The sequence below is a fragment of the Calidris pugnax genome, unplaced genomic scaffold (genome assembly GCF_001431845.1).
Source record: "Calidris pugnax isolate Ruff unplaced genomic scaffold, ASM143184v1 scaffold36, whole genome shotgun sequence".
Classification (NCBI taxonomy): domain Eukaryota; kingdom Metazoa; phylum Chordata; class Aves; order Charadriiformes; family Scolopacidae; genus Calidris; species Calidris pugnax.
This window is the reverse complement of record NW_015090825.1, coordinates 616,722-641,997: the sequence shown is the minus strand read 5'-3', so window position 1 is coordinate 641,997 and position 25,276 is coordinate 616,722. Positions and strand designations below refer to the sequence as shown.

The 25,276-nt window shown below is 52.8% G+C and overlaps 2 protein-coding genes across 2 annotated transcripts in view; one reads left to right on the top strand and one right to left on the bottom strand.

The window, feature by feature from the left end:
• LOC106886869 (alpha-2-macroglobulin-like) overlaps positions 1-6,753 on the top strand; it is a 38,370-nt gene extending 31,617 nt beyond the window's left edge. Inside the window, exons 29-36 of the mRNA XM_014940129.1 lie at positions 836-1,059; positions 1,616-1,834; positions 2,098-2,225; positions 2,586-2,676; positions 3,358-3,426; positions 3,812-3,914; positions 5,732-5,773; positions 6,572-6,753. Coding sequence (XP_014795615.1) covers positions 836-1,059; positions 1,616-1,834; positions 2,098-2,225; positions 2,586-2,676; positions 3,358-3,426; positions 3,812-3,914; positions 5,732-5,773; positions 6,572-6,597 — 902 coding nt within the window. The 3' untranslated portion in view covers positions 6,598-6,753. The remainder of the gene's footprint in view (positions 1-835; positions 1,060-1,615; positions 1,835-2,097; positions 2,226-2,585; positions 2,677-3,357; positions 3,427-3,811; positions 3,915-5,731; positions 5,774-6,571) is intronic.
• Positions 6,754-9,373: 2,620 nt separating this feature from the next.
• The window catches only part of LOC106886875 (alpha-2-macroglobulin-like), a 44,741-nt gene continuing 28,838 nt past the window's right edge, over positions 9,374-25,276 (bottom strand). The window contains exons 22-36 of the mRNA XM_014940134.1: positions 24,259-24,310; positions 23,012-23,095; positions 22,707-22,883; positions 21,725-21,809; positions 21,017-21,173; positions 20,652-20,726; positions 18,269-18,434; positions 17,616-17,839; positions 16,848-17,066; positions 16,457-16,584; positions 16,006-16,096; positions 15,384-15,458; positions 14,934-15,036; positions 13,797-13,838; positions 9,374-10,401 (exon numbers count right to left, since the gene is read on the bottom strand). Of these exons, the coding sequence (XP_014795620.1) occupies positions 10,376-10,401; positions 13,797-13,838; positions 14,934-15,036; positions 15,384-15,458; positions 16,006-16,096; positions 16,457-16,584; positions 16,848-17,066; positions 17,616-17,839; positions 18,269-18,434; positions 20,652-20,726; positions 21,017-21,173; positions 21,725-21,809; positions 22,707-22,883; positions 23,012-23,095; positions 24,259-24,310 (1,704 nt within the window). The 3' untranslated portion in view covers positions 9,374-10,375. The remainder of the gene's footprint in view (positions 10,402-13,796; positions 13,839-14,933; positions 15,037-15,383; positions 15,459-16,005; positions 16,097-16,456; positions 16,585-16,847; positions 17,067-17,615; positions 17,840-18,268; positions 18,435-20,651; positions 20,727-21,016; positions 21,174-21,724; positions 21,810-22,706; positions 22,884-23,011; positions 23,096-24,258; positions 24,311-25,276) is intronic.

Sequence of the window (25,276 nt, the reverse complement as noted above, 5' to 3'; positions counted from 1 at the left end):
CTCCGTGTGTGTGAGTGTGTCAGAGAGTGTGTGTGTGTCTCTGTGTGTGTGTGTCTGTGTCAGTGTGTGTGTGTGCACGCGTGTGTCTGTGTTTCTCTGCCAGTTTCTCTGTGCCAGTGTGTGTGTCAGTGTCAGTGTTTGTGGGCACGTGTATGTGTCTATGCCAGCGTGTCTGTGTGTGTGTCAGAATGTGTGTGCATCTCTGTCAGTGTGTGTCTGTGTCAGTGTTTGTGCGCGTGTGTCTCTGTGTGGGTCTGTGTCAGTGTCTGTGCATGTGTGCATATGTGTGTGTCTGTGCCAGTGTGTGTGTGTCTCTGTGTGTGCATGCACGCGTGTGTGTGTCTGTCTCAGTGTGTCCGTGTCCCCCGTCCCCTCGCGGAACCATCCCGTGTGTGTGTGTGTCAGAGAGTCTGTGTGTCTGTGTGTGTCAGTGTCAGTGTCCCTGTGTGTGCACGTGTGTGTGCATGTGTGTCTCTGCCAGTGTCTCTGTGCCAGTGTGTGTCAGTGTTTGTGGGCACGTGTGTGTATGTGTCTGTGTGCAAGTCTGTGTCAGTGTGTGTGCGCGCATGTGTGTGTCTGTGCCAGTGTGTGTGTGCATGTGCGTCTGTGCCAGTGTGTATGTGGGCATGTGTGTGCATCTGTGCCAGTGTGTGTGTGCGCGCATGTGTGTGTATCTGTGCCAGTTGTGTGTGTGCGTGCATGTGTGTGTGTCTGTGTCATGCATTGTGGAGGCTCTGTCCTCTCTGCTGGACCAGCAGCAGACCGGGAACCCCCTTGCAATGACTGCTACTAATTGCCTGTGTGCTTGTCTCCACTCTCCCTGCCTCCTGTGAAGATGGGTCTGTTCATTGGCAGCGGCCTGGGAAGGAGCCAGAGGCTGATCTCCCGTACTATCGCTACCGAGCTCCCTCTGCTGAAGTGGAGATGACGGCCTACGTGCTCCTGGCTCACCTCACCACGCAGCCGGCGCCTTCCCAGGAGGAGCTGTCGTTCGCAGCTCTGATTGCAAAGTGGATCAGCGGTCAGCAGAACCCCAACGGAGGCTTCTCCTCCACCCAGGTGAGCTGCTTCCCTCCCGGGACCTGGCACATCAATGTCACAAGATGGGAAGTGTCACAGACCCAGGTGGGAGCTCAGGAAGGTTCAGCAGGGCAGGGACTGTAGCCCTACAGCGTGTCCCCACAGCATCTACCATGGTTGCCAAGTTCTCAAGATTGCTTGTGGCTAGTACCTCAGGTGGTGCCTCTGGGAATGACCTGGTTTTCTGGACACAGAACGGTTGGGACACAAGGGACGTATGTCTGTGCCATCGGAGGGGGCTCCCACTGCAATTGCTTTGTGCTTCTGAAGTTGCTCCTTCACCCTGGGGCGAGCGAGTGAGGGCTGGGCAGGGCTCCACGCCAGGGAGCTCAGGGATCCTGCAACGGCCGAGCAGAGGACACAGGGAGGGAACGGACACGTGCAAACGCTGCTCCTTCCCTCCCTGCTTTGTCCTTAACGCTGGAGAAAGCGAGGAATGGAGGGGAAGGGGCCCAGCGAAGGGCAGGCTGTGGGAGGACAGGCGGTGGGAAAGGCTGACTGTGTCCCCCTGGGCGCCGGGACCTGTCTCTTGCAGGACACAGTGGTGGCTCTCCAAGCCCTGTCCCTGTACGGAGCCGTCACCTACGCCAAGAGCGGAGCAGCTGCCAAAGTCACCCTGCGGTCCGGAGGGGACTTCCAGCAAGACTTCCAAGTGGATCCCACAAACCGGCTGCTGCTGCAGCGCGTGGCCCTGCCCCGGGTGCCCGGGGACTACAGCACCGAGGTGTCTGGAGAAGGATGTGTCTACCTGCAGGTGAGGGTGAGGGGGGCAGGCGCCATCCTGGGAGGGGAGCCCCTGGCCGGGCAGGAGGGACACAGAGGGGCAGGAGCGGGAGGGGAGGCTCTGGGGGGAGTGGAGCTGTGTGGAGGAGAAGGAGCCGGAGGACGGGAGGGAAGGACCCGGCAGCGTGGAGGGGCTGTGAGAAGGGGAGAAGGGGGGAGGTGGGACGGGGAGAGGATGGTCTCTCTCCCGTGCTGAGCACACACGCTCACACGGAGCTGCTGGCTCTCCCCTAGACAAGCCTGAGGTACAACGTGCAGCCCACGCAGGAGGACGCACCCTTCTCCCTCCACGTGTACACCATCCCAGAGACATGTGCAGACTCCAGGGCTCACAAGGCCTTTGACATAGGCATAAACGTCAGGTGAGTCTGCCCTGGGGTCTGAGCCTTCCTGAGAAGCCACGGCAGCCGGAGGAGGTCCGATGGTCCCAGGCAGAGCCAGTCTGGAAGCCCTGGAGGGGCAGGGCACCCCCTGGAGAAGTGGGCAGGAAGCAGCCGGGCTGGGAGGAGAGGCTGGGGAGGAAGGACAAGCCCTGCAGGGATGGAGCTGTGGGAGCAGCCCAGAGCTGGGCTAGTGAGAGGCTGCAGAGATGACTAGCAGAGCCTGGCATGGCTGGAGAAGGTGGTGCTGGACTGCCAGGAGGTGGTGGGGAGCCAAGCGTTACAGAAATGGTGGAAGCTTTGACTTGAAGTGCACTGAATCTTTGTCACTTGGTTCTGTAGCTACACCGGGGAGCGCAATGCCTCCAACATGGTGATTGTTGATGTGAAGATGCTGTCGGGATTCATCCCCGTCAAGTCCTCCGTGAGGAAGGTAGGAGCCTGTTTATCAAGCAACCACCAGTTTCTTATCTCCAAAACACCTTCCAAGTGTCTCTAAGAAACTAGAGGGCTTCAGGCTTTGAATCAGCTTGATCTTGCCATTGTTATCTACACACTTGCCGTCCACAGCGTTCTTGTTTCATACATGGCTCAAGGCCAGCACAAGGGGAGACAACGTGATGAATCTAGGAAAAACAGATCACACCATTTTTCCGTTGAGCTGGTGATGGGCACCTTTATTATCATTGCATTCTCGTAGCTCCCTGAACACTTTAGCATGTCCTATGCACAGACAAAAGTAGTGATGCTGCCTTTTCCCTTCTGCTGATATAACACCACCTTATAGCATTATAATTGTTTAGGTTTTGGGTCACTCTTTGAGATGCTGAGTGGGTGCATGATCTGGAAAATGTTAGGTACTGCAGAACTAGCTAGCCAGAAGGAAGGTACTTTCATTGAATTATTCCATCACCAATGCTCAGTCTACGCTGTCCCTCGTCAGCCAGGCTGGCAAAGGGAAGGGGGACCAGGATACCCAGGGGTGCACCAAGGACGCAGCTCCCTGCTGCAGGCTTAGTTCCCTGGGTACACCAGGGTTTCGTCCACAGTCCATCCCATCCATAGGGCTGTGTAAGGGCCACAACGCAGTAACACCTTGGTCTTCTTTCTTCAGCTGGAAGGCCGCTCCGTTATTGAGCGCACGGAGCTGAGTACCAACCATGTCCTGGTGTATCTGGAAAAGGTGAGTACCCTTCTGGGGCAAAGATGGGGCAGAAACACAGCCTCTGGGACACATGGCCACACAGGGCAAAAGTTCTGGGACTCAAAACAACCACGACTCCGACAAGAATAGGACTGAGTCTCAGTGTATTGACTTTTGCCAGCCATTCAGCCATGTCACCCCAGCCCTCAGCAGCCTTTCTCTCCACCCTGACCTCCCCCCCGAGGCCGGGGAAAGGCCCCAGGGTTTCCCCTTCTCCCTCGGCCCGGCCGGCAGCCCCCGCACCCCGCAGGCCCGGGCACGGCGGGACGGGGAGGCCGAGGGAGCCGGCGGGCCCTGCGGAGGCACCGGGCAGCCCGGGGCAGCGCCCGGCCGCCCCCCAGCCCCCGCCGCTTCCCTTCCCCAGCTGAGCAGCGAGACCCTCAGCTTCTCCTTCGCGCTGGAGCGGGACGTCCCCGTGCGGGGCCTCAAGCCGGCCCAGGTGAAGGTCTACGACTACTACGAGACCGGTGAGTGAGGGGCTGGCGGCGCCCAGGGGACCCGCTCCTCCCCCCGGACCGGGCCCCGCCGCGCCCCCGCGCTGCCTCAGCGACCCCCGGCACCGCGGCCACGGAGGCCCCCGCCTCCCGCTGCTGCCGCCGGGCGGGCCCCGGAGCTCGGGGAGGGTTGGGGGGTGTCGGTGAGGGGCGGGGGGGATCCCGCACGGCCGCCCCTCGCAGCGGCCGCTGCTGCCTGGCCCTGAGGGAGAGCGCGGAGGAGGCCGCCCGCGCCCCAGCCCTCCCGCCCGGGCGCCTCCCCGGGGACAGGAGCCAGCCAGGCGGCCACGGCGCTCCGTGTGTGTGTGTGAGTGTGTCAGAGAGTGTGTGTCTGTGTGTGTGTCAGTGTGCCTGTGTGCACGCGTGTCTGTGCCTGTGTGCACGCGTGTGTCTGTGTCGGTGTGTATGTCTGTACCAGTGTGTGTGTCTCTGCCAGTGTCTCTGTGCCAGTATGTGTCAGTGTTTCTGGGCATGTGTGTGTCTGTGTCAGTGTGTGTGTGTGCACGCGTGTGTCTGTGTTTCTCTGCCAGTTTCTCTGTGCCAGTGTGTGTGTCAGTGTCAGTGTTTGTGGGCACGTGTATGTGTCTATGCCAGCGTGTCTGTGTGTGTGTCAGAATGTGTGTGCATCTCTGTCAGTGTGTGTCTGTGTCAGTGTTTGTGCGCGTGTGTCTCTGTGTGGGTCTGTGTCAGTGTCTGTGCATGTGTGCATATGTGTGTGTCTGTGCCAGTGTGTGTGTGCATGTGTGTGTGTCCGTGCCAGTGTGTGTGTGTGCGTGTCTGTGTGGCTCTGTGTAATGCACGCGTGTGTGTGTCTGTCTCAGTGTGTCCGTGTCCCCCGTCCCCTCGCGGAACCATCCCGTGTGTGTGTGTGTCAGAGAGTCTGTGTGTCTGTGTGTGTCAGTGTCAGTGTCCCTGTGTGTGCACGTGTGTGTGCATGTGTGTCTCTGCCAGTGTCTCTGTGCCAGTGTGTGTGTGTCTCTGCCAGTGTGTGTGTGTCTCTGCCAGCATATGTATCTGTGCCCGTGTTTGTGCACGTGTGTGTGTCTCTGTGTGTGTCTGTGCATGTGTGTGCGTGTGTGTGTGCACGCGTGTGTGCATCTGTGCCAGTGTGTGTGTGCATGTGCGTCTGTGCCAGTGTGTATGTGGGCATGTGTGTGCATCTGTGCCAGTGTGTGTGTGCGCGCATGTGTGTGTATCTGTGCCAGTTGTGTGTGTGCGTGCATGTGTGTGTGTCTGTGTCAGTGTTTGTGCATGTGTGTCTGTGTGTGTGTGTGCACGCATGTGTGTGTCCGTGCCAGTGTGTGTGTGCATGTGTGTATGTGCCAGTGTGTGTGTGTAAGTGTCTGTGTGGCTCTGTGTGTGTGTGTGCTTGTCTGTGCCAGTGTGTGTGCACGCATGTGTGCATCTGTGTCAGTGCGTGCGTGTCTCTGCCAGTGTGTGTGTGTGTCTGTGCCTGTGTTTGTGCACGTGTGTTTGTGTGTGTGGGGGGTCTGTGCAGTGTGTATGTGCGTGCGTGTGTGTGTCCGTGTCCGTGTCCCCCGTCCCCGCTGCGGTGCGTGGGGAGGAAGGTGCCGGAGCAGCCCCTGGGCTCCCTGTGGTGCAGAGCTGCCGGGGCTGCCGGTGCGGGGCGGCTCTGCCCGGCTGCTGCCGCCTCCAGCCGGGGGGGACACGGGGGCTCCCCCCGCCCTGGGGGCTCAGGGGGAAGCTGGGATGGCGGCAGAGGCCGGGGGGGGCTGGGAGAAGCGTCTCTCTGCCACAGCCCGCTCCCTCCCTGCCCTTCTCTTTTCCAGATGAGTTTGCCACCCAGGAGTACACCGCGCCCTGCGCCGCAGGTAGGGTGCTCAGAAGGAACTGAGGCTGCTGCAGGTTGTCTTGAATGAGGGTCTTTGCAGAGCTGGGGTTTCCTCAGCTTGGGTGTGCTGTCAGCATTTATCCTCGCTGTGCCTGTTGCAGTCTCCAAACGTGACTCTGTGGGTACAGAGACGAAAAGCCATGCTGCCACCCCGTGTACTCTGCGAGGGCAGGTGCAGCTTTCATCGTGCCTCACTTGAGAATCCCAATCTCAGCCTTCCTGCCTTCATTCGCACCGAGGCGCTTGCCTTTTCTTGGGGGTGTGTGTCACATTGTAGAAATAAGGCTGGAATCTCCCGTGGGACTGAACAACCACGCGTGGCATTTTGAACACTTTGCATTTCTGCCCTTTTCAGGGCCACTTTTGCCGTGGTGCAGACACAGGAGGGTACTGAGGGATTGTATCCCGAACACAGGGGTGGAATGTTGACGTTATTCACATGTTTGCAGTGGGGACCTTTCAGGCTCAGCCCTGGGTTATTTTTTCCCTTTTCTTGGGAAACCTAGATCCTCAGAGAGAATGTATACTGGGATAGCTCATGTATCTCCAGGATATCTCTACCTTTCCTCTCCTCTCTGTAGCATGGACATCTTGAACGTGTCCAGCCATTCCCATTCTGTCATCTGTCTGCAACTGGGTATTTTTAGGTGAAGCAGTTTCACAGATTTTAACAGGGCTTGGACTGGCATAGCCGCCAGAACACAGGAAAGATGGCCAGGGCTCTAGACACGGCCTCCGCAGGAGGATACTTACCTCACTCACCTTTTCTCACCTCCAGCTGAGGCTGATCAGGGAAATGCCTGAAGAGAGCATCTTGTCTGAGCCTTGCTGGATCAACTCGTGTGTCTCCGCCTCTAGGAGATCTTCTTGTTGAGTGGGCCCATTGAGATGTTAGATGAGGACACCTCAACACCAAAAAGGAAGTAACGCTGTAAATAAATCGAGTCTTGATTCTCATCAGATGCCTCTGGCTTTATTTTTTTGTTACTGTGTCTTGTATCTTGGATTTAAATCCAGAGCCATTCACGGCAAGGCAGTGTTTGCCAGTTCCTCAGGAGTATCAGAAGGCTTTTGGCACAGGAGGTTCGTCTCCATACTTGCCAGTTCTCCAGGAGGAGAGGAAATCCTCTCTGATCCGTTATGCACTGGAACCTTGGCACCTTTCCTCTAAAAGTGTGCGTTTTCTGCAAGATAATCCTTGGATGTAAACCTCTGCCCGCATATCATAGAATCATAGAATTGCCCAGGCCGGAAGGGACCTCCAAAGGTCATCTAGTCCGACCTCCCCGCAGTCAGCAGGGACACCCCCAACTAGACCAGGTTGACCAGGGCCTCGTCAAGCCTCACCTTGAATATCTCCAGGGATGGGGCCTCAACCACCTCCCTGGGCAACCTGTTCCAGTGCTCCACCACCCTCACAGTGAAGAACCCTCTCCTAATCTCCAATCTAAATCTGTTCCCCTCCAGCTTGAAGCCATTGCCCCTCGTCCTGTCACTGCAGGCCTTTCTAAACAGGCTCTCCCCAGCCTTCCTGTAGCCCCCCTCAGGTACTGGAAGGCTGCTGTTAGGTTATATATTGCCTTTGATCCTGCTGAAATCGCTGCTGCGAGGTGGGAAGCACAGTGTGAGCCTGTGGGATCTGATCTTTCACAGCAGGGCAGACAGAGGTGCAGGGAAGACCTGTAGACTTTCCCATTCTGGCAGTGAAGACATTGCTTATTCCTGAACAGTTGACGTGAAAGCAGAGAGAGATGGGGAACTGAACTGTGTCATAAGTCAGAATTTCAACCAAGAACCACCTTATGAGCCAAACTCCTTACATTTTTCATGAGAACTTTATCCCGTTCCCCTCAGTGAAGGCCTGTAGATCTATTTTGGGGTTGTTTGGGGTTACATTTTTCATGAGAACTTTATCCCGTTCTCCTCAGTGGAGGCCTGTAGATCTATTTTGGGGTTGTTGTTTTTTTTTTTTTTTGAGTAATTTTAATACAGGTTCTTTTACTCCCTCCCCTAGGATTAGAGTGCTTTGGCAGAATTCAGAGGGGAGGCTCTGGATGCCCATCTGGTAGCTTGGGTTAAGCTGTTTGCGTGTGGCTTTTCTGAAGGATCCCATTGTCCCCAGACTAGCTCTCCCCCAGGGATGCAGAGGCAATCAGCCTTCGTTCAGTAGGTCATATGGCACCCTGTCTATTTTATTTACATGGCTCTGTGTGCAGAGGTGCCTTTGACCCTGCCAACGTCAACTTGAGCAAACACACCTATAGGAGTCCTTCCAGCAGCTTCTTTCACAGGCTCTGTGTGCAGAGGTGCCTTTGACCCTGCCAACGTCAACTTGAGCAAACACACCTATAGGAGTCCTTCCAGGGGCTTCTTTCACATACACAGACCCTGGTTGTCAAAAATACAAGTCAACGATGCAGCAAAGAACTTCATACACAGACCCTGGTTGTCAAAAATACAACAATACAGCAAAGAACTTAACATTTGTTTCAGTGGCCTTGAAGCTCTTCACGTTGTCATCGTCCACATGGGTGCCTCAAGGCCCTTTTTCCCCTTGATGAGCTAGAATTCCTCACTGGGTGAGGAAAGTGTTTTGCTCTGGCCCCTTTTATAGCTGTCCCACTGCTATGGGGTCATGAGAGACTGACTGTGCTGGAGAGACACAGTCCCAGCAGAGACTGTTGGTTAGGGACAAGCAGGGTCAAAAGGGCCAGGTCTGCAAACTTGTGCATACAGGTCTGCAAATACACAGCCTCTACAGCTGGCTGGAGATGGATGGCAGCAGCTCCTTCCTTCTCATTCACTTTCTGGTGAGTACTCTACGTGGTTACGGTGTTGGATCCTCTCTGCCTCAAATGAAACAAAGTCATAACGGTGAAAACTTGATTTAAAAGTCTGTGAAATCGACGGAGTATGTTTCATTCACAAAAAAAATGGATAATGGCTTTCTGCCATTAACATCATGATTTGCTGCCGCCTCGTTTAAATTAGACAACCCCTAAGTGTTGCCCATGGGCAGCCACATCACTTTGTCACTCGGGGCTTCCTGACTAGCAGTTTAACATCTCCCTGCTTGACTAGGCTGTGAATCAGCAGAGTCACGTGCTTGTGAGGTCCTCCACGGGCGTACCGTGTAGGAAACTTCAGCAAGGCTACCTTAAGGAAGTACAGGAAGGTCTGAACCCTGAATTTCTATCTGCACGCTCCAAAGCGGGCGTACCGTGTAGGAAACTTCAGCAAGGCCACCTTAAGGAAGTACAGGAACGTCTGAACCCTGAATTTCTATCCCCACGGAGCATGCACTGCACGCTCCAAAGGCAAATCACAATGGTCTAAAATCAAAACAGTTTTCATTCAGCAACCAAAAGCTTTGAGAACCTGGAACAGTAATTGCCTCGCGGTTGGAAATTAGAAGGGTTGACTATTTCGAAATCAAAACAAAATGCAATTAGTATTCATGCTTGATTAGAAATTTTGCTCAGCTTTCACCGAAGCCAGTTTATTCCATATAGACTTCTCTGCATATGAGCTGTCAAAAAGGTCTTGAGTGAGTAAATGCCAAACACCACAGGAGACAAAGTGAGATAATATTAATATCTAGCAAAATAGATGAAGAACTTTATTTGTTCTCAATAACACTGTTTGGATAGGTAGGCTGAAAAAAAAAAACAAACTGGATGGAACAACTAGTTGTGCATACTTTGGATAGACAGTAAGCCACGATACCTAACAATAAGCATTTCACGAGAATAAACAGTCACATAAGAACCTTCTGCCATTCAAAAGTTAAACCCAGAAATTAATGGGACAAGACCAAGAAAAGGGGAGCATTCTGGGTAGCATCTATGAGGACTATGGACAGTTTCACTGAAGCAACTCTTAAGATTTAAATAAACATGCCATTTAAACTAGACTTAGGTAGGTTACTGGCAAGTGCCATTAGCTTCTAGGCCAAGCTGCTTGCCAAAAGAGGGTTTACCCACCACTCCTTAGGAATCTCCCAGAAACAGCAGGCACAAGATACGGAGGTTTCCACAAGAAGGCCCAAGCTTCAACTGGAGAACAGGTTATGGATTAGCAGCTGAAGGCATAATGCACACACACATCCCTCCTGCCCCCCGTGCACACTCCAACCTTAGAAGAGGGCAGATTGTGTATCTCCTCCCACTCTTCTACAACCAAGAGACAATCCTGGGAGGGTTGTTTATGGAGCACAGAGTATTTGACACTGACAGGACTACATTAGAAAGGCTGAGCCCAATTTAAATTATGCTGTCCTCTTTTTATTTTTTTTTTCCCTTCCTTTTTTTTCTCACTTGTCAGCCTTATTGCCCTGCACACCGGCGTGGCTGGATGGGATGCTCTTCAACCTAAGAAGCCAGGGAGGTTAAAGCTGTGACTGGAGGCTGAGCAGGAAAAAACAGGATTGGGAATAAACTGTTCAGCAATCATTGGTGAGTACAGTTAATTTATTTTCAAAGTTAATTTCCCATTCCTTGCAGGTACTATTGATCTGTCACTCCGTACTCTCCACAGATGGTAGCAGTGAGGCAGGTGGGACCCAGCAACATGGGAGTGTTCTTCATGCGTTGCCCTGGTCTACTTCCTCTGCAAGGATGAAAGGAGATGGAGGGTACAGGAGTTAGAGAGATATGCCACTTCCATCTCTCAGGCTGACAGACAGAGAGAGCAAGGTGGGGGTTTGGGAAGCCAGGCTGTGTGTGAAGCACTCTACAGGAAAGTGAGGTGCTGTTTGACCAGGGTTGAGGGTCATCCATGGGCACTACAACACTCAGGTCACCTTCAAAACCACGTGAGGTTGAGAGAGGGCTGAGACTCTTTCTGACCCACTGGGAGAGATAAGCCAAATGGAATTTTTCACAACTGTAATGGACACAGGAGCACATGCAAACAGGCAGCAAGGACGTTCACTGCAGCAATGTGCAGTGACAAGTGGTGTCCCTCAAGAGTCCATGCTGGGACCGATACTGTTTAACATTTTTATCAGTGATATAGACAGAGGGATTAAAGGCACCATCAGCAAGTTTGCAGATGACACCAAGCTGTGTGGTGTTGTCGATACACCAGAGGGATGGGATGTCATCCAGAAGGACCTGGACAGGCTGGAGAGGTGGGCCCAGGTGAACCTCATGAGGTTCAACAAGAACAAGTGCAAGGTTCTGCACCTGGGTGAGAACAATCCTTGCCATCAATACAGACCAGGGGGTGAGGTATTAGAAAGCAGCCCTGAGGAAAGGGACTTGGGGGTGCTGGTGGATGAGAAGCTGGACATGAGCAGGCAGTGGGCACTTGCAGCCCAGAAGGCCAATCACATCCTGGGCTGCATCAAAAGATGCATTGCTAGCAGATCCAGAGAGGTGATCCTGCCACTTTGCTCTGGTGAGACCTCACCTGGAGTGCTGTGTGCAGGTCTGGAGCCCTCAATATAGGAAGGACATGGACCTGATGGAGAGGGTCCAGAGGAGGGCCACAAGGATGATCAGGGGGATGGAGCACCTCTGCTACGAGGACAGGCTGAGGGAGCTGGGGTTGTTCAGCCTGGAGAAGAGGAGGCTCCGGGGAGACCTAATAGCAGCCTTCCAGTACCTGAAGGGAGCCTACAGGAAGGCTGGGGAGAGCCTGTTTAGAAAGGCCTGTAGTGACAGGACGAGGGGAAATGGCTTTAAGCTGGAGGGGAACAGATTTAGATTGGAGATTAGGAGAAAGTTCTTCACTGTGAGGGTGGTGGAGCACTGGAACAGGTTGCCCAGGGAGGTGGTTGAGGCCCCTTCCCTGGAGATATTCAAGGAGAGGCTCGACGAGGCCCTGGGCAACCTGGTCCAGTTGGGGGTGTCCCTGCTGACTGTGGGGAGGTCGGACTAGATGACCTTTGGAGGTCCCTTCTGGCCTGGACCATTCTATGACTCTATGACTCTAATGAGACATGCTCTTAAAGTGTATTTATTTCTCTGTAGAGAGTAGAAGGAATGTTCTGCACCAGAAGGAATCTTCTGCACCAGTACTATCCAGGGCAGGGAAGGAAGCTTTCTGCTTTGCAACTGTGATCTGTCTTTTAGTCAGCGCGACCATTCTATGACTCTATGACTCTAATGAGACATGCTCTTAAAGTGTGTTTATTTCTCTGTAGAGAGTAGAAGGAATGTTCTGCACCAGAAGGAATCTTCTGCACCAGTACTATCCAGGGCAGGGAAGGAAGCTTTCTGCTTTGCAACTGAGATCTGTCTTTTAGTCAGTGCAGACCACCTCTGGACACCTACAGCAGTGGGTGGACCTCTCAACTAGCAACTTCCTATCATCCTTTCCAAGGAAGATAAAATATTTGCCATTTAATGGACATGGGGTAGAGCAGCCTAAAATCTAAAGCCTCTCCACTTGTCTCAGACTAGATAACCAGACCACACCTTTGGAAATGTTTTACTAGTGTCTACCTTAGGACTTAGGCACCTTTTCTTCTATGAAGAGAGGCTGTTGATCCAGAACCAGCAGAACACAGCTGTACCTATGCCAACCTAAGAGCCTAAGGTTAGCCAGCAGTATGGAGTAACAGCGTGGGAGCTGGGGCTCTTTTCTAGGACACCAGATAAGAACACTAAAGGAGATAAAAGTCACCATTTACCACCAGCAGGAGACAAAGCTTTTGCCTTCCTCAAGTCCAAATCTCTTTCTCCCTGTTCTCTGATGCCACAGTCAAGCCCTGTGAAAAAACACTTCACAGGGTCTCAATACTTTCCAGAAGCCTCCATATTCCAAACGCCTGAAACTGGGCAACTGATGGGATGTCACACCTGCTACTCTTCAGATTGGAAGACTCCATATAAGACAGGAAAAGTATCGCTGGTCAGGGCCTCCCACTGAGGTTCCTACATTACCTGTGCTCCTAAACAAAACACGTGTGGCCTTGTACTGCAGAGAACCTCCCAAAAAGCTCATGGCCTCTCTGTCCCACTAGCTTGGGCTTCAAAGAAAGACTGAGGGCTGGCTGCCTACGGTCATGAGGAATAAATAGCCACCTCCTGAGAACCCTTCCTGGCCTGGCTTGGGCAGCAGGGTAGGTGAGCAGGAAGCAGCTGCTGCTCCAGAGAGTAGCTACTGAAGGCAAACTTGCCATCTCTCGGGAGGATGGCGTAACTTAAAGGCATGCTGCAATGTGCCAGCACCGTGGGCTTGGCCACATAGGGTTGCTAAGCAGACTAGGGTGCCATATGGTAGAAGTATGAACCCACCCCTACAGACGAGTGACATGGCTGTGGGAGTCTACCACCAGGGCAGTTTTCTGTCAACCTACAAGAGAGGCAAGGCCAAGTTCCTGTAAGAGCCAAAAACATACCTCTCCCATAGCAAAGGTTGGGAGGGATTCCTACGTCATATGGACTCCCTACTGCTCCACGGTCAAGAGTAGGAGGCGAGGGGCTAAGAGCAGCACTGCGTTGGAGCTTTAGTGAGAGGGTATGCTGGGCTTGGGAAGGAGGTTCTGGAGCGTGGCATGAAATCATAGGTCGGACCACGATGAGATGGGGTACCCCATACTGCTAGATGGGGTATCTTTTGCTCTGTTGCTCTAGAGAGAGCGCTTTAGGCGAGGAGTTTGCTTGGTGGTTTGAAAGAGCCAAATGCCCTCAGGATGGTCCCACAACTACATGGGCTGGAACTCTCAGGAAGGACCAGAACATATGTCAGATCTGAGACAAGAAGAACGATGTAAAACTTGAGCTCAGAGAAAAAGTCCAAGGGGCGGCAACAGAACAGTAGGGACACAACCTTCACGGAAGCCAGGAGAACCTGACTGTGGAAACCACTCCGAGATTTCAGGGATTGTGGATTTTGAATGAGTCAACAACATTGCGCTCCCGGTTCTGCGTGCAAAATCTGTGCCGGTGAGTTTGGCCAATCTCACCCAAAACGCCCACTGAGCAGAAAGAGACAAGCGCTGGCTGGAAGACCGAAAATGACATGAAGGAAGGGAAGGACTCTCAGCACCCTACCTGCGGCGCAGGGCGCGGTGTACTCCTGGGTGGCAAACTCATCTGGAAAAGAGAAGGGCAGGGAGGGAGCGGGCTGTGGCAGAGAGACGCTTCTCCCAGCCCCCCCCGGCCTCTGCCGCCATCCCAGCTTCCCCCTGAGCCCCCAGGGTGGGGGGAGCCCCCGTGTCCCCCCCGGCTGGAGGCGGCAGCAGCCGGGCAGAGCCGCCCCGCACCGGCAGCCCCGGCAGCTCTGCACCACAGGGAGCCCAGGGGCTGCTCCGGCACCTTCCTCCCCACGCACCGCAGCGGGGACGGGGGACACCGACACACTGACACACACACGCACGCACATACACACTGCACAGACCCCCCCCCACACACAAACACACGTGCACAAACACGGGCACAGACACACACACACGCTGGCACAGACACACACACACTGGCAGAGACATGCACGCACTGACACAGATGCACACACGCGTGCACACACACTGGCACAGACATGCACACACACACACACACAGAGCCACACAGACACGCACACACATGCACTGGCACAGACACACATGCACGCACGCACACACTGGCACAGATGCACACACATGCACACACACACTGGCACGGACACACACACAGACACACATCCCCACACTGGCACAGACACACACACTGGCACAGACACACATGCACGCACGCACACACTGGCACAGATGCACATACATGCTCACGCACACACTGACACAGACATGCACACAGACACACACTGGCACAGACACAGACACGCCCAGAAACACTGACACACTGGCAGAGACACACACACTGGCACAGACATACACACAGACACACGCGCACACAGGCACAGACACGCGTGCACAGAGGCACACTGACACACACACAGACACTATCTGACACAGACACACACACACCGAGACACACACTCTGACAGACACATACACACAGACACACACACACAGAGACACACACCCACTCTCTGACACACTCACACACACGGAGCGCCGTGGCCGCCTGGCAGCCGCTCAGGGCCGCGCTCTGTGGCCGGGCCCGGTCCCGGTCGCTGAGGCAGCGCGGGGGCGCGGCGGGGCCCGGTCCGGGGGGAGGAGCGGGTCCCCTGGGCGCCGCCAGCCCCTCACTCACCGGTCTCGTAGTAGTCGTAGACCTTCACCTGGGCCGGCTTGAGGCCCCGCACGGGGACGTCCCGCTCCAGCGCGAAGGAGAAGCTGAGGGTCTCGCTGCTCAGCTGGGGAAGGGAAGCGGCGGGGGCTGGGGGGCGGCCGGGCGCTGCCCCGGGCTGCCCGGTGCCTCCGCAGGGCCCGCCGGCTCCCTCGGCCTCGTGCCCGGGCCTGCGGGGTGCGGGGGCTGCCGGCCGGGCCGAGGGAGAAGGGGAACCCCTGGGGCCTTTCCCCGGCCGGGGGGGGAGGTCAGGGCCCCGGAGAGGAGGGCTGCTGGGGGCTGGGGCAGAGGTGTCTCCTGTGAGACAGCGAGAAGGTCTGTATCGGAGAGGTTTATGGTTCTTTTCACAAGCCCGGAGATGCTTGGCGTTGCTCTCCATCTGCATGCATGCCGCTACCTCAGGCCAGTCCTCACCTGCTCTAGGTACAGCAGAACGTGGTTTGTGCTCACTTCTGTCCGTTGGATGTGGTGAAACCAGGCGTTTGAGAGCTGGGAAGGGGAGACATGGAAGAGGTTGCTCGTCTGACTCTCCTTCAACTCCTCTAAGCTTCCTCCCGTCCCTAGAAGCTCAGCAGGTGGGTGCTGAGGAGTTAAGCAGGGGGAGAGTGCTTCCCAGGGAACTGGGCAAACACGCTTGTGTGAAGCCCCCACAGAGTAAGGCTTCCCCCAGTTGCCACCATTGCAAGTTCTTGCACTTCCTTGACACATCTGAGATTTGCACTGAGCTGTTGTACATCTCCAAAGGTTACTGAGTCCCTGCAACTAGGCTGGATGGTCTCCTTCCAGCTCTCGGTCTCTGGGCCAAACTGTTCATACATTTTTGCTACTGCAAACTACCGCAAGTGGATGAGGGGGTGCTGCTGCTGGCATCCCTCAATCAACCCTCCTCCTCAGCTAAGGGGTGGAAGAACTCGAGGAAAAGAGGGACAAGTCTAGCAGTGGAGAACATAGCAGGAGAAGAAATAGATGCTCCTTTAAATAAGGAAAGTTATGTAGGGCAGATATACCGAAAGATGGGCTTCACACAGGCTCCTACCTTCCTCACGGAGGACTTGACGGGGATGAATCCTGATGGCATCTTCACATCAACAATCACCATGTTGGAAGCATTGCGCTCCCCGGTGTAGCTACAGAACCAAGTGACAAAGATTCAGTGCACCTCAAGTCAAAGCTTCCACCGTTTCTGTAACGCTTAGCTCCCCACCACCTCCTGGCAGTCCAGCACCACCTTCTCCAGCCATGCCAGGCTCTGCTAGTCATCTCTGCAGCCTCTCACTAGCCCAGCTCTGGGCTGCTCCCACAGCTCCATCCCTGCAGGGCTTGTCCTTCCTCCCCAGCCTCTCCTCCCAGCCCGGCTGCTTCCTGCCCACTTCTCCAGGGGGTGCCCTGCCCCTCCAGGGCTTCCAGACTGGCTCTGCCTGGGACCACCAGAACTCCTCCGGCCGCTGTGGCTTCTCAGGAAGGCTCAGACCCCAGGGCAGACTCACCTGACGTTTATGCCTATGTCAAAGGCCTTGTGAGCCCTGGAGTCTGCACATGTCTCTGGGATGGTGTACACGTGGAGGGAGAAGGGTGCGTCCTCCTGCGTGGGCTGCACGTTGTACCTCAGGCTTGTCTAGGGGAGAGCCAGCAGCTCCGTGTGAGCGTGTGTGCTCAGCACGGGAGAGAGACCATCCTCTCCCCGTCCCACCTCCCCCCTTCTCCCCTTCTCACAGCCCCTCCACGCTGCCGGGTCCTTCCCTCCCGTCCTCCGGCTCCTTCTCCTCCACACAGCTCCACTCCCCCCAGAGCCTCCCCTCCCGCTCCTGCCCCTCCGTGTCCCTCCTGCCCAGCCAGGGGCTCCCCTCCCAGGATGGCGCCTGCCCCCCTCACCCTCACCTGCAGGTAGACACATCCTTCTCCAGACACCTCGGTGCTGTAGTCCCCGGGCACCCGGGGCAGGGCCACGCGCTGCAGCAGCAGCCGGTTTGTGGGATCCACTTGGAAGTCTTGCTGGAAGTCCCCTCCGGACCGCAGGGTGACTTTGGCAGCTGCTCCGCTCTTGGCGTAGGTGACGGCTCCGTACAGGGACAGGGCTTGGAGAGCCACCACTGTGTCCTGCAAGAGACAGGTCCCGGCGCCCAGGGGGACACAGTCAGCCTTTCCCACCGCCTGTCCTCCCACAGCCTGCCCTTCGCTGGGCCCCTTCCCCTCCATTCCTCGCTTTCTCCAGCGTTAAGGACAAAGCAGGGAGGGAAGGAGCAGCGTTTGCACGTGTCCGTTCCCTCCCTGTGTCCTCTGCTCGGCCGTTGCAGGATCCCTGAGCTCCCTGGCGTGGAGCCCTGCCCAGCCCTCACTCGCTCGCCCCAGGGTGAAGGAGCAACTTCAGAAGCACAAAGCAATTGCAGTGGGAGCCCCCTCCGATGGCACAGACATACGTCCCTTGTGTCCCTACTGTGTCCAGAAAACCAGGTCATTCCCAGAGGCACCACCTGAGGTACTAGCCACAAGCCTCTTGAGAACTTGGCAACCACGGTAGGTGCTGCGGGGACACGCTGTAGGGCTACATCCCTGCCCTGCTGAACCTTCCTGAGCTCCCACCTGGGTCTGTGACACTTCCCATCTTGTGACATTGATGTGCCAGGTCCCGGGAGGGAAGCAGCTCACCTGGGTGGAGGAGAAGCCTCCGTTGGGGTTCTGCTGACCGCTGATCCACTTTGCAATCAGAGCTGCGAACGACAGCTCCTCCTGGGAAGGCGCCGGCTGCGTGGTGAGGTGAGCCAGGAGCACGTAGGCCGTCATCTCCACTTCAGCAGAGGGAGCTCGGTAGCGATAGTACGGGAGATCAGCCTCTGGCTCCTTCCCAGGCCGCTGCCAATGAACAGACCCATCTTCACAGGAGGCAGGGAGAGTGGAGACAAGCACACAGGCAATTAGTAGCAGTCATTGCAAGGCGGTTCCCGGTCTGCTGCTGGTCCAGCAGAGAGGACAGAGCCTCCACAATGCATCGGTCACGTAGGATGAGGCAGGAAGGGTTAGGTGTCCGCTTGCTGGGGGTTTACAACTAGTCTGAGCCTGCTGAGGCTCAGTCCCCAGCCCTGGACACCGCTTTACCCCAGACTCCAGCTTCATACCGACATTTATGAGGGAGTTCTGAAAAACGCAACCCCTTTGCACAGGTCCTTCCTCTCCCTCCACCTTTCCCCACCCACAGAGTCCGTCTCCTGCATCCCTCTCCCAACCGACGAAAGGCATTTTGTCAAGGGAAGGTGTAAGGCCAGTGGGTTGGAAGGCAGAGCTGTCCCAGCAGGAGCACTCACCCTTCTTCACAGCTTCCTTTTCCAGGGAGCCAAGCAATGCCTTCCGCTTCTCTTCCTTCCCTGCCAGGGCGAAGGCGTACGCCATCAGTGCCTTGGTGTACACGTGGTTTTCTTTCTCATTTGATGCTGTTTCCAGGCAGAACAGAGCGTTACGCACCACCGAGTGCTGGGAGGAGAGAGAGACTGAGCTAGAGCAGCCAGAGCTCACACTGAGGTCCTTCTTAAGACAACAGGACTGGGATGGTACCTATGGACCCTTGTCATCCCCACTCTCCTGTCTGACAAAGATGGTACCATTGCGTACCCCTTTCCCTCTAGGTCCAATATTTCCTGGGACGAATGGGCAGCCAGAGGCTCTTCCTTATCTTGTATATGCTTTTCTTCAATACATCTTGTTGTACTGTTTTTTTTCCCCAGTTTTTTTTAAAGACTGTGAAGCGGGGCCTCAAGAAGAATTTCTGGTCTGATTGTGTCTCAGGACAAGGGGAGTTCTCTCATACACCTCCTCTCTTTAGATGTTCTGGATACTTGCTTTCCTCCTCTATCTATCACCGTGAGACTGTTCTGTGCTTTCACCCTCTGCTCCATCCTTTCCTTTTAATTGTTTACTTCCCCCTTTCCGGGGCCTTCTGAAAAAATTCCATTTTGCTGAAACTTGATAATGTAGCTTCTAGTGTGGAGGTAAATTCTCTCTCTGCACAAGAAAGAATATATATTTTTTTTTCTATTTTATGGAATAGCTTTTGTGTTACTACCAACAAGGCATGCTCTTTTGAAGCCAGAATCTCAATTATGGTATCAGAACACAGTCTTTAAAGCAAAGCAAAATGTAGCTACTTTACATAGCTCTAAGTAACAGAAACTGTGACCCCATGACCTTTCAGCAGGACACATGACTATTCCTCATTTGTGATGGAAAAACTGGCATAAAATTGAAGCACTAACACGGCGGGGGGCCGTGCCATGATCTGAAGCCTAACAGCACGTTTACAGCTTGATCAATGGCCCAGGAGGAAAAGACTTATTTTTCAGTGGCTTTGTACTTTGCCTTTACCGGGTGTGATGAAATCTTTTGTGGTCACTTTTGGAGAAGCAATTCAGCTGCTTTAGAGAAACCAAAGAATAACAGCAACAACAACAAAAAAATTGGTTGGGTTTGTGCCTCACCTAAGGTTTCCCATGCTTACTACTCTTTGTAAGGCAAGTGTTGGGGAGGAGTTCAGTCTAATGACAGGACGCAGCAGGAGATACACATGCTCAGGATAGTATTAGTAAGGGGTTTTTTTATGAGGGATCTAATAAGGCTTACTTTACTCACAGAAATACTCGGTATGCTTTCCAATAGCATTAAATATGGGCTGTGCAGGAGTTCAGGCAGCTTAACCTGAAGTGCACCCATATCCCTATCAGATTCTGACAAAACCCCCCACATTTAGTGGCACTTTTAGGCTCAGACAGGAAGATGAAGAACATCCTTGTTATCTGATACAGTTCTGCCTGCGGGCTTGCCTTCTAAACACAGCACATATCAAAGAAAGAATACTCTTCTGGTGAGGTTGATGTCATCCCTGTCATCCTACTGACAAAATAATTCCTTCTGCTCATTTTCACTATACATTAAAAAAAAAAAACAACCAACTTTCAATGCAAAAATAGTCCCTACTGCATTTGGAGCAGAAGGGTTACAGCAGCCTGGCAACCATCCTGGGTCAGCAGTCCTCCTGCTGCAATTCACTCCCCAATTTTACCTGCACCAGGGGCTTGTCTGACAGCGAGGGGATCACAGGTCGACTCAGGGATCAGAATGACCAAACCCACATCTCTTTTAAATAGGCCTCAGGCTTTTCACACACCACTGCTTATGGTATTCCCTGTAGGTATACCGTATTCCCCAAGCATTAAGGATGGGGTTTTCCCATAAAACAGTCTAGAAGAGGCAGAGAAAATGAGAATGAGTCCCTGAACGTGCCACATGTTTTTACAGACCTGTGCCGTTGTGTCAACACAACTGGCTCACACGAGTGGCTCAAGAGGAATGTGCTATTCCCACAAACAAAAAGAGGTTTCTCTGGGTGTAGAAAATCTATTTGGCTCATTTCAGAGATATAATTTAACTGTTAATCCAAGTTGTACTCTTTTAAAGGAGCAAAAACTTGATTCTCCACGAAAGAATTCAGAAAAAGATTATGTGGAATGTGTATATGGGAGACAGGACTGGACAGGGGAGGAAAATAGAGGAAAAAATGTTATTCCAGTTTAGGCTTGAACAGAAAGAATATTCAGATTTCTTCTTTCAAAAGGCAATGGGACCTGATAATCTGGGGGGCCACTAGTAGGGGAGGTTAACACCATCTGTGGCTTGGGTTGGGGTGCAGACACATACGGTTGCAGGCAGAGGGATCTCCAGCAATGCGATGGTGATGTAGGCCGTCAGCGTGATCTCATCGTTCACTCCGCCCTGCAGGGAACCACAGAAGTAGATGTTGGTCCCACACAGCACCACTGGCTTCTCCCTGCTACACGTCTACAGCCTGCAGGGACAAGTTCTTCCTAGCTTCCTTCTCAGGGTAAGTCCTTCAGAAGGTGCTCTGGGCTTCTTCTTGGTTCTGTGATAGCTCACATATTTAACTCCCTCTCCTCCTCCCTCAAACCCCAAGGGGTCAGATAGCTTTGTTGGTCCCAGAGTGACTTATGGTCGAGTTCCAGCCTGACAAAGCCCACATGGAGCCAACCAGGCAGATGTGTTACCTTCATGGCGTTGTTCAGGAGTGTCCCAGAACTGCGGAAGCAGCCGTTCTCCTTCTGCTTTTGAGAGAGCCAGACCAAAGCATCCTCGATGTGCTTCTCATCTATGAAGATGTGAGACCGGGCCTGGGCAAAGGACTTGAGGACAAAGGCTGTGAGCCTGTAAGTGACAGAGGGAACTGAGACATCCTGAGCAGGCCCTGGTATCCGTCATAGGTTCCATGTGGGCATCACTGTTCTGGAGGAAAGCAGTAGAGGCTACAGGATGAGATCAGAGGGGCAGGTTCGAAACTGCCAGCCAGCTTAGTGTCTTGGTGAGACACTATGGTAAATGTGAGACCAATGGTAAATGAAGCCAGCCATTCATAGCCCTGAGGGCTGCGGGTAGGTGGTCAACAGCACTCTGGGGATTCATCAGCATCTTCTGCTATCAAGAACTTGCTAGGGCATCCTTCAGGTCACCCTCACTTGAGCTGAAGAAGGGTGTCAGGGGAGGTAAGGAGCTGTCAGTGCAGCACTGCAAACCTAAAAGGCATCTCCCTTAGCATCCTTCTCTGCTCCATTATCTCACATGATTATCCTATGATGCCATGATTATCATTTCATCTCCACCTTCATTTCAACATCCACAATGACCAAGCACAAGCGAACCCTGAGGAAAGCAGGGGCATGAAAAGCAGAAACAAAAAGCCAATGGTAATGAAGTCTTACCAGGTATTCCCGACTTGTCTATAACGGGGTCCAAAGGTGCTATAAGAACCATCCCAGTGTTTGTAGTTCAATTGCCTTTGATACCCTGAAACAGAAAGTGGAAGAATGCTTTACTTGTAACAGTGCTTTTCAAGGAGCCACACAAAGGATGTGTAGAAGACATGGGACACGGTGTCCCCCTTCTAATGGCACAAGTGTGAACTATGCTGCTCAGTGCTACAGTGGAAGTTCAGGCAAGCCCACAGCTCTGAGTGCCTCCATCCTTGTGCTCTTCCTCTCTCCTAAACCACCTGGAAACTGGTTATCTGTGGTTGCTGCCACTTTCTGCTCTAGACTTGATGAGGAGAGGTAAATGTGTCCCAGACTGGAGAGAGAAACTGGAAAACAGTTCCTGGAGGAGAATTGAATACAAAGGTGAGACCCACACAGGACAGGGATGCAGAAAACAGGATAGTTTTCATTGGAGGAAGTGCAGTTTTTCTGCAAAATAACTGATTAAAAATAATCCCCTGTTAGTCAGCAGATACCCACTGTGTCCATTAGTACCGGTGTTATTTCGGCTAACATGTCCTAGCTAGTGTGTTAAAATTCTGACCTAGTCAAAGGTGAGTGACACTGTCTAAATCTTAATCCTAAGGAGTGTCCAAGATCTGTACAAGCAGCTGCCATGATTAATGGTTGCAGCCTGATTTATGGATTACATATATCCCTTTCCTCATGGAGAACACTCAGAGTTATTGCCAGACCTGGGCTTTTTCTCTGTTCCTGTTTGGATGCTGTCCTGTCTCACCCTGCATCTCCACCTGAGTGCAGGTTTCTCTCTCCTATAGCTATTGTATAATACACACCTGACCTACCACATGTTCCCTTAATGCACCAGGGGAACCTCCCCCAGATCACACATGCCAGTGGCCAATGGTGTCCTTATCCAGTTGCCAAGAGAAGGAATGAACAAAGAAGCAAAGTCTGTGTCCCAGCTCACCGCTCACTAAATATCCAATGGCCTTGGATTTGACCTCCTCGCTCAGCTGCCCTGTCTTGTTCAGGTAGTCCAGGACGTAGATGTTGGGTGCAAACAGGACCATGTTCTGCTCCCCACAGCCAAACGGCATCTGGAGGAGCTGGTGCAGGTTCTGCATGGCAGTGCCCATGATGTCACCTGGGGAATGGGACAATTTCCAGTGTAAATCAGCACAGTTCAGGGCTTGCCAGTAGACTGAGCACAGCCTGAAGAAACATGGCAGTGTTTCAAAATAGCATGTGACACTTTAAGAGTGCTTCACTTACCTAGCACTGAGAAATATGCTCTGGCTGAGCCATCCACCACAGTCTCTGGGAGAACCAGGGAGACTGCCTCTGACATTGTCTTTTCTGGGATAAAAAACACATCAATTTGGTTACAATTCCAGATGTATCTACAGGCATGGCTAGCAGCCAAGAGGGTGAGACACCATCCCCTGCGCAGGAGTTCCCTGCCTTCAACAAACACATTCACCTGTAAATTTGTGGTGGAAGCTTCCCATTCTGCACATTTTGTGTTGGGCCTGCAGTACCCTCACACACAGACTGTCACAGACTTCTCCATGGGACTAGTACAGAATCACAGAATCCCATGGGGTTGGAAGGGACCTCTGGAGATCACCCAGTCCAACCCCACTACCAAAGCAGGTCCACCCAGAGCAGGTTGCAGAGGAACGTGTCCAGGCGGGTTTGGAATGTCTCCAGAGAAGGAGACTCCACCACCTCTCTGGGCAGCCTCTTCCAGGGCTCTGCCACCCTCAAAGTAAAGAAGTTCCTCCTCATGTTTAGGTGGAACTTCTTATATTCAAGTTTGTGCCCATTTCGTCTTGTCCTGTCCCTGGGCACCACTGAAAAAAGACCAGCCCCATCCTCTTGACACCCTCCCTTTAAGTACTTATAGGCATTGATCAGATCCCCCCTCAGCCTTCTCTTCTCCAGACTGAAAAGACCCAAGTCCCTCAGCCTCTCCTCATAAGGGAGATGCTCCAGGCCCTTCATCATCTTTGTGGCCCTCTGCTGTACCCTCTCCAGCAGTTCCCTGTCCTTCTGGAACTGGGGACCCCCACTATCAGCTGGCCGTGGCTGACAAATATGCTTTCCAGCCTATTTTTCTGGCCTCTTCCACTTCAGTGGGCAGACCTGGCTTACTGCAGAGTCCAGCTTGTGATTTTACACCCGTTGCATGAAAATTGTGAGAGACAACCCTATTAAATCCCAGATATTCTCTCCCTACAGGACCTGGCCAGCCTCGTTTCCTAAGAGGTAGGCTTCTGCCTCTGTAATTGCAGGCACTATTACAGTCTTGGCTCTTCTTTAGGAAGAATTAGTTTCATAGCCAGTTGGACATACATACATACATTGGACATACATACATACATACATTGAGTTTGTTCAGTTTTATCTAATCCCTACACTTTTCTTCTCAGAGCGGGGCATTCACGAACCTTGTCTTCTCCCTTTGTCTTTAGTCTCAGCCCCAGCAAAGAAGGTCTTAGAAAGCAAAAGGCTCTTACCAGCTGCACAGAGCACAGAGTTGTAGGTAGTTTCCACCTCAATCCCTTCCGGCTTGGGGAAAATAGCAAGAAAAAAAAAAGAAAAAAATGAGAAACAGCAACAATAAAAATGAAAAGGAAGAAATATCAAGAGGGAAACGAAAAGGACTCGAAGAACACTAAATACTTATAAATTGTCTTGTGGTAATGACTTCATTCTACTGAAAAGTCTTCAGAAAATGCTTACAAAGTTTTTGTCTCGGTGTGCTGAACTGAGGATAATTGAGGTCTATAATATACCAGCTGATTAAAATTGACATTTAATACCTGTTCTTTCCTTTCTTATTACTGAGAGAGGCCCTACACCTTCACAGGTTATGACGTAGGTAACATGCAAGATGATGTCACCAACAGTGCTAATAGAGCCGCAGGGCTCTGGCTTCCAAGGTGCTCCCCATCTTTGCCCAGTCTGGAAGGACTCTTCAGGCTGCGATGACAGATGAGTGCCTGGGACACCAGTAGGAGCAGTTGTGACAGGTGGCAACTGGAGCACTCCAATACACCCACAAACGACACGTTACAACACCCCAAATTTAAATACATGCCACAGTCATCTGGTGATCTCATCCCTCTGTTTCAGGAACTTCTAGCCTAATTTTAAAGTCAGCAAAGAGGTCCTGTTTCCTGTTGAGCTGGTTGAAAACATTCCGCATAAATCTCAGGAATCAAATATTTACTAGAAAACATATTTTGTCAGGGTTTATTTCAGTGACATCCTCATATCCATTTTTTTAACCTCCAAATAGGAGAGTTCCCATTGCTTCATTACTGGTTCCCAACTTTTGCCAGCTGAAATATTTTTCCAGGGTGTAAATGATGGTATTACCTTCACTTTCTCACACAGTTAAAATACACTGTCTCTCATTCTTCAGTATGAAAAGGCAGTGAAGGATTAAAAGAGTAGGGGAAAAAAAAAAGAAAAAAGAAAAGCTTTTAGGATAAAGTACGACAGAGCTAAATGCTTCTGTTTGAAAAGGCA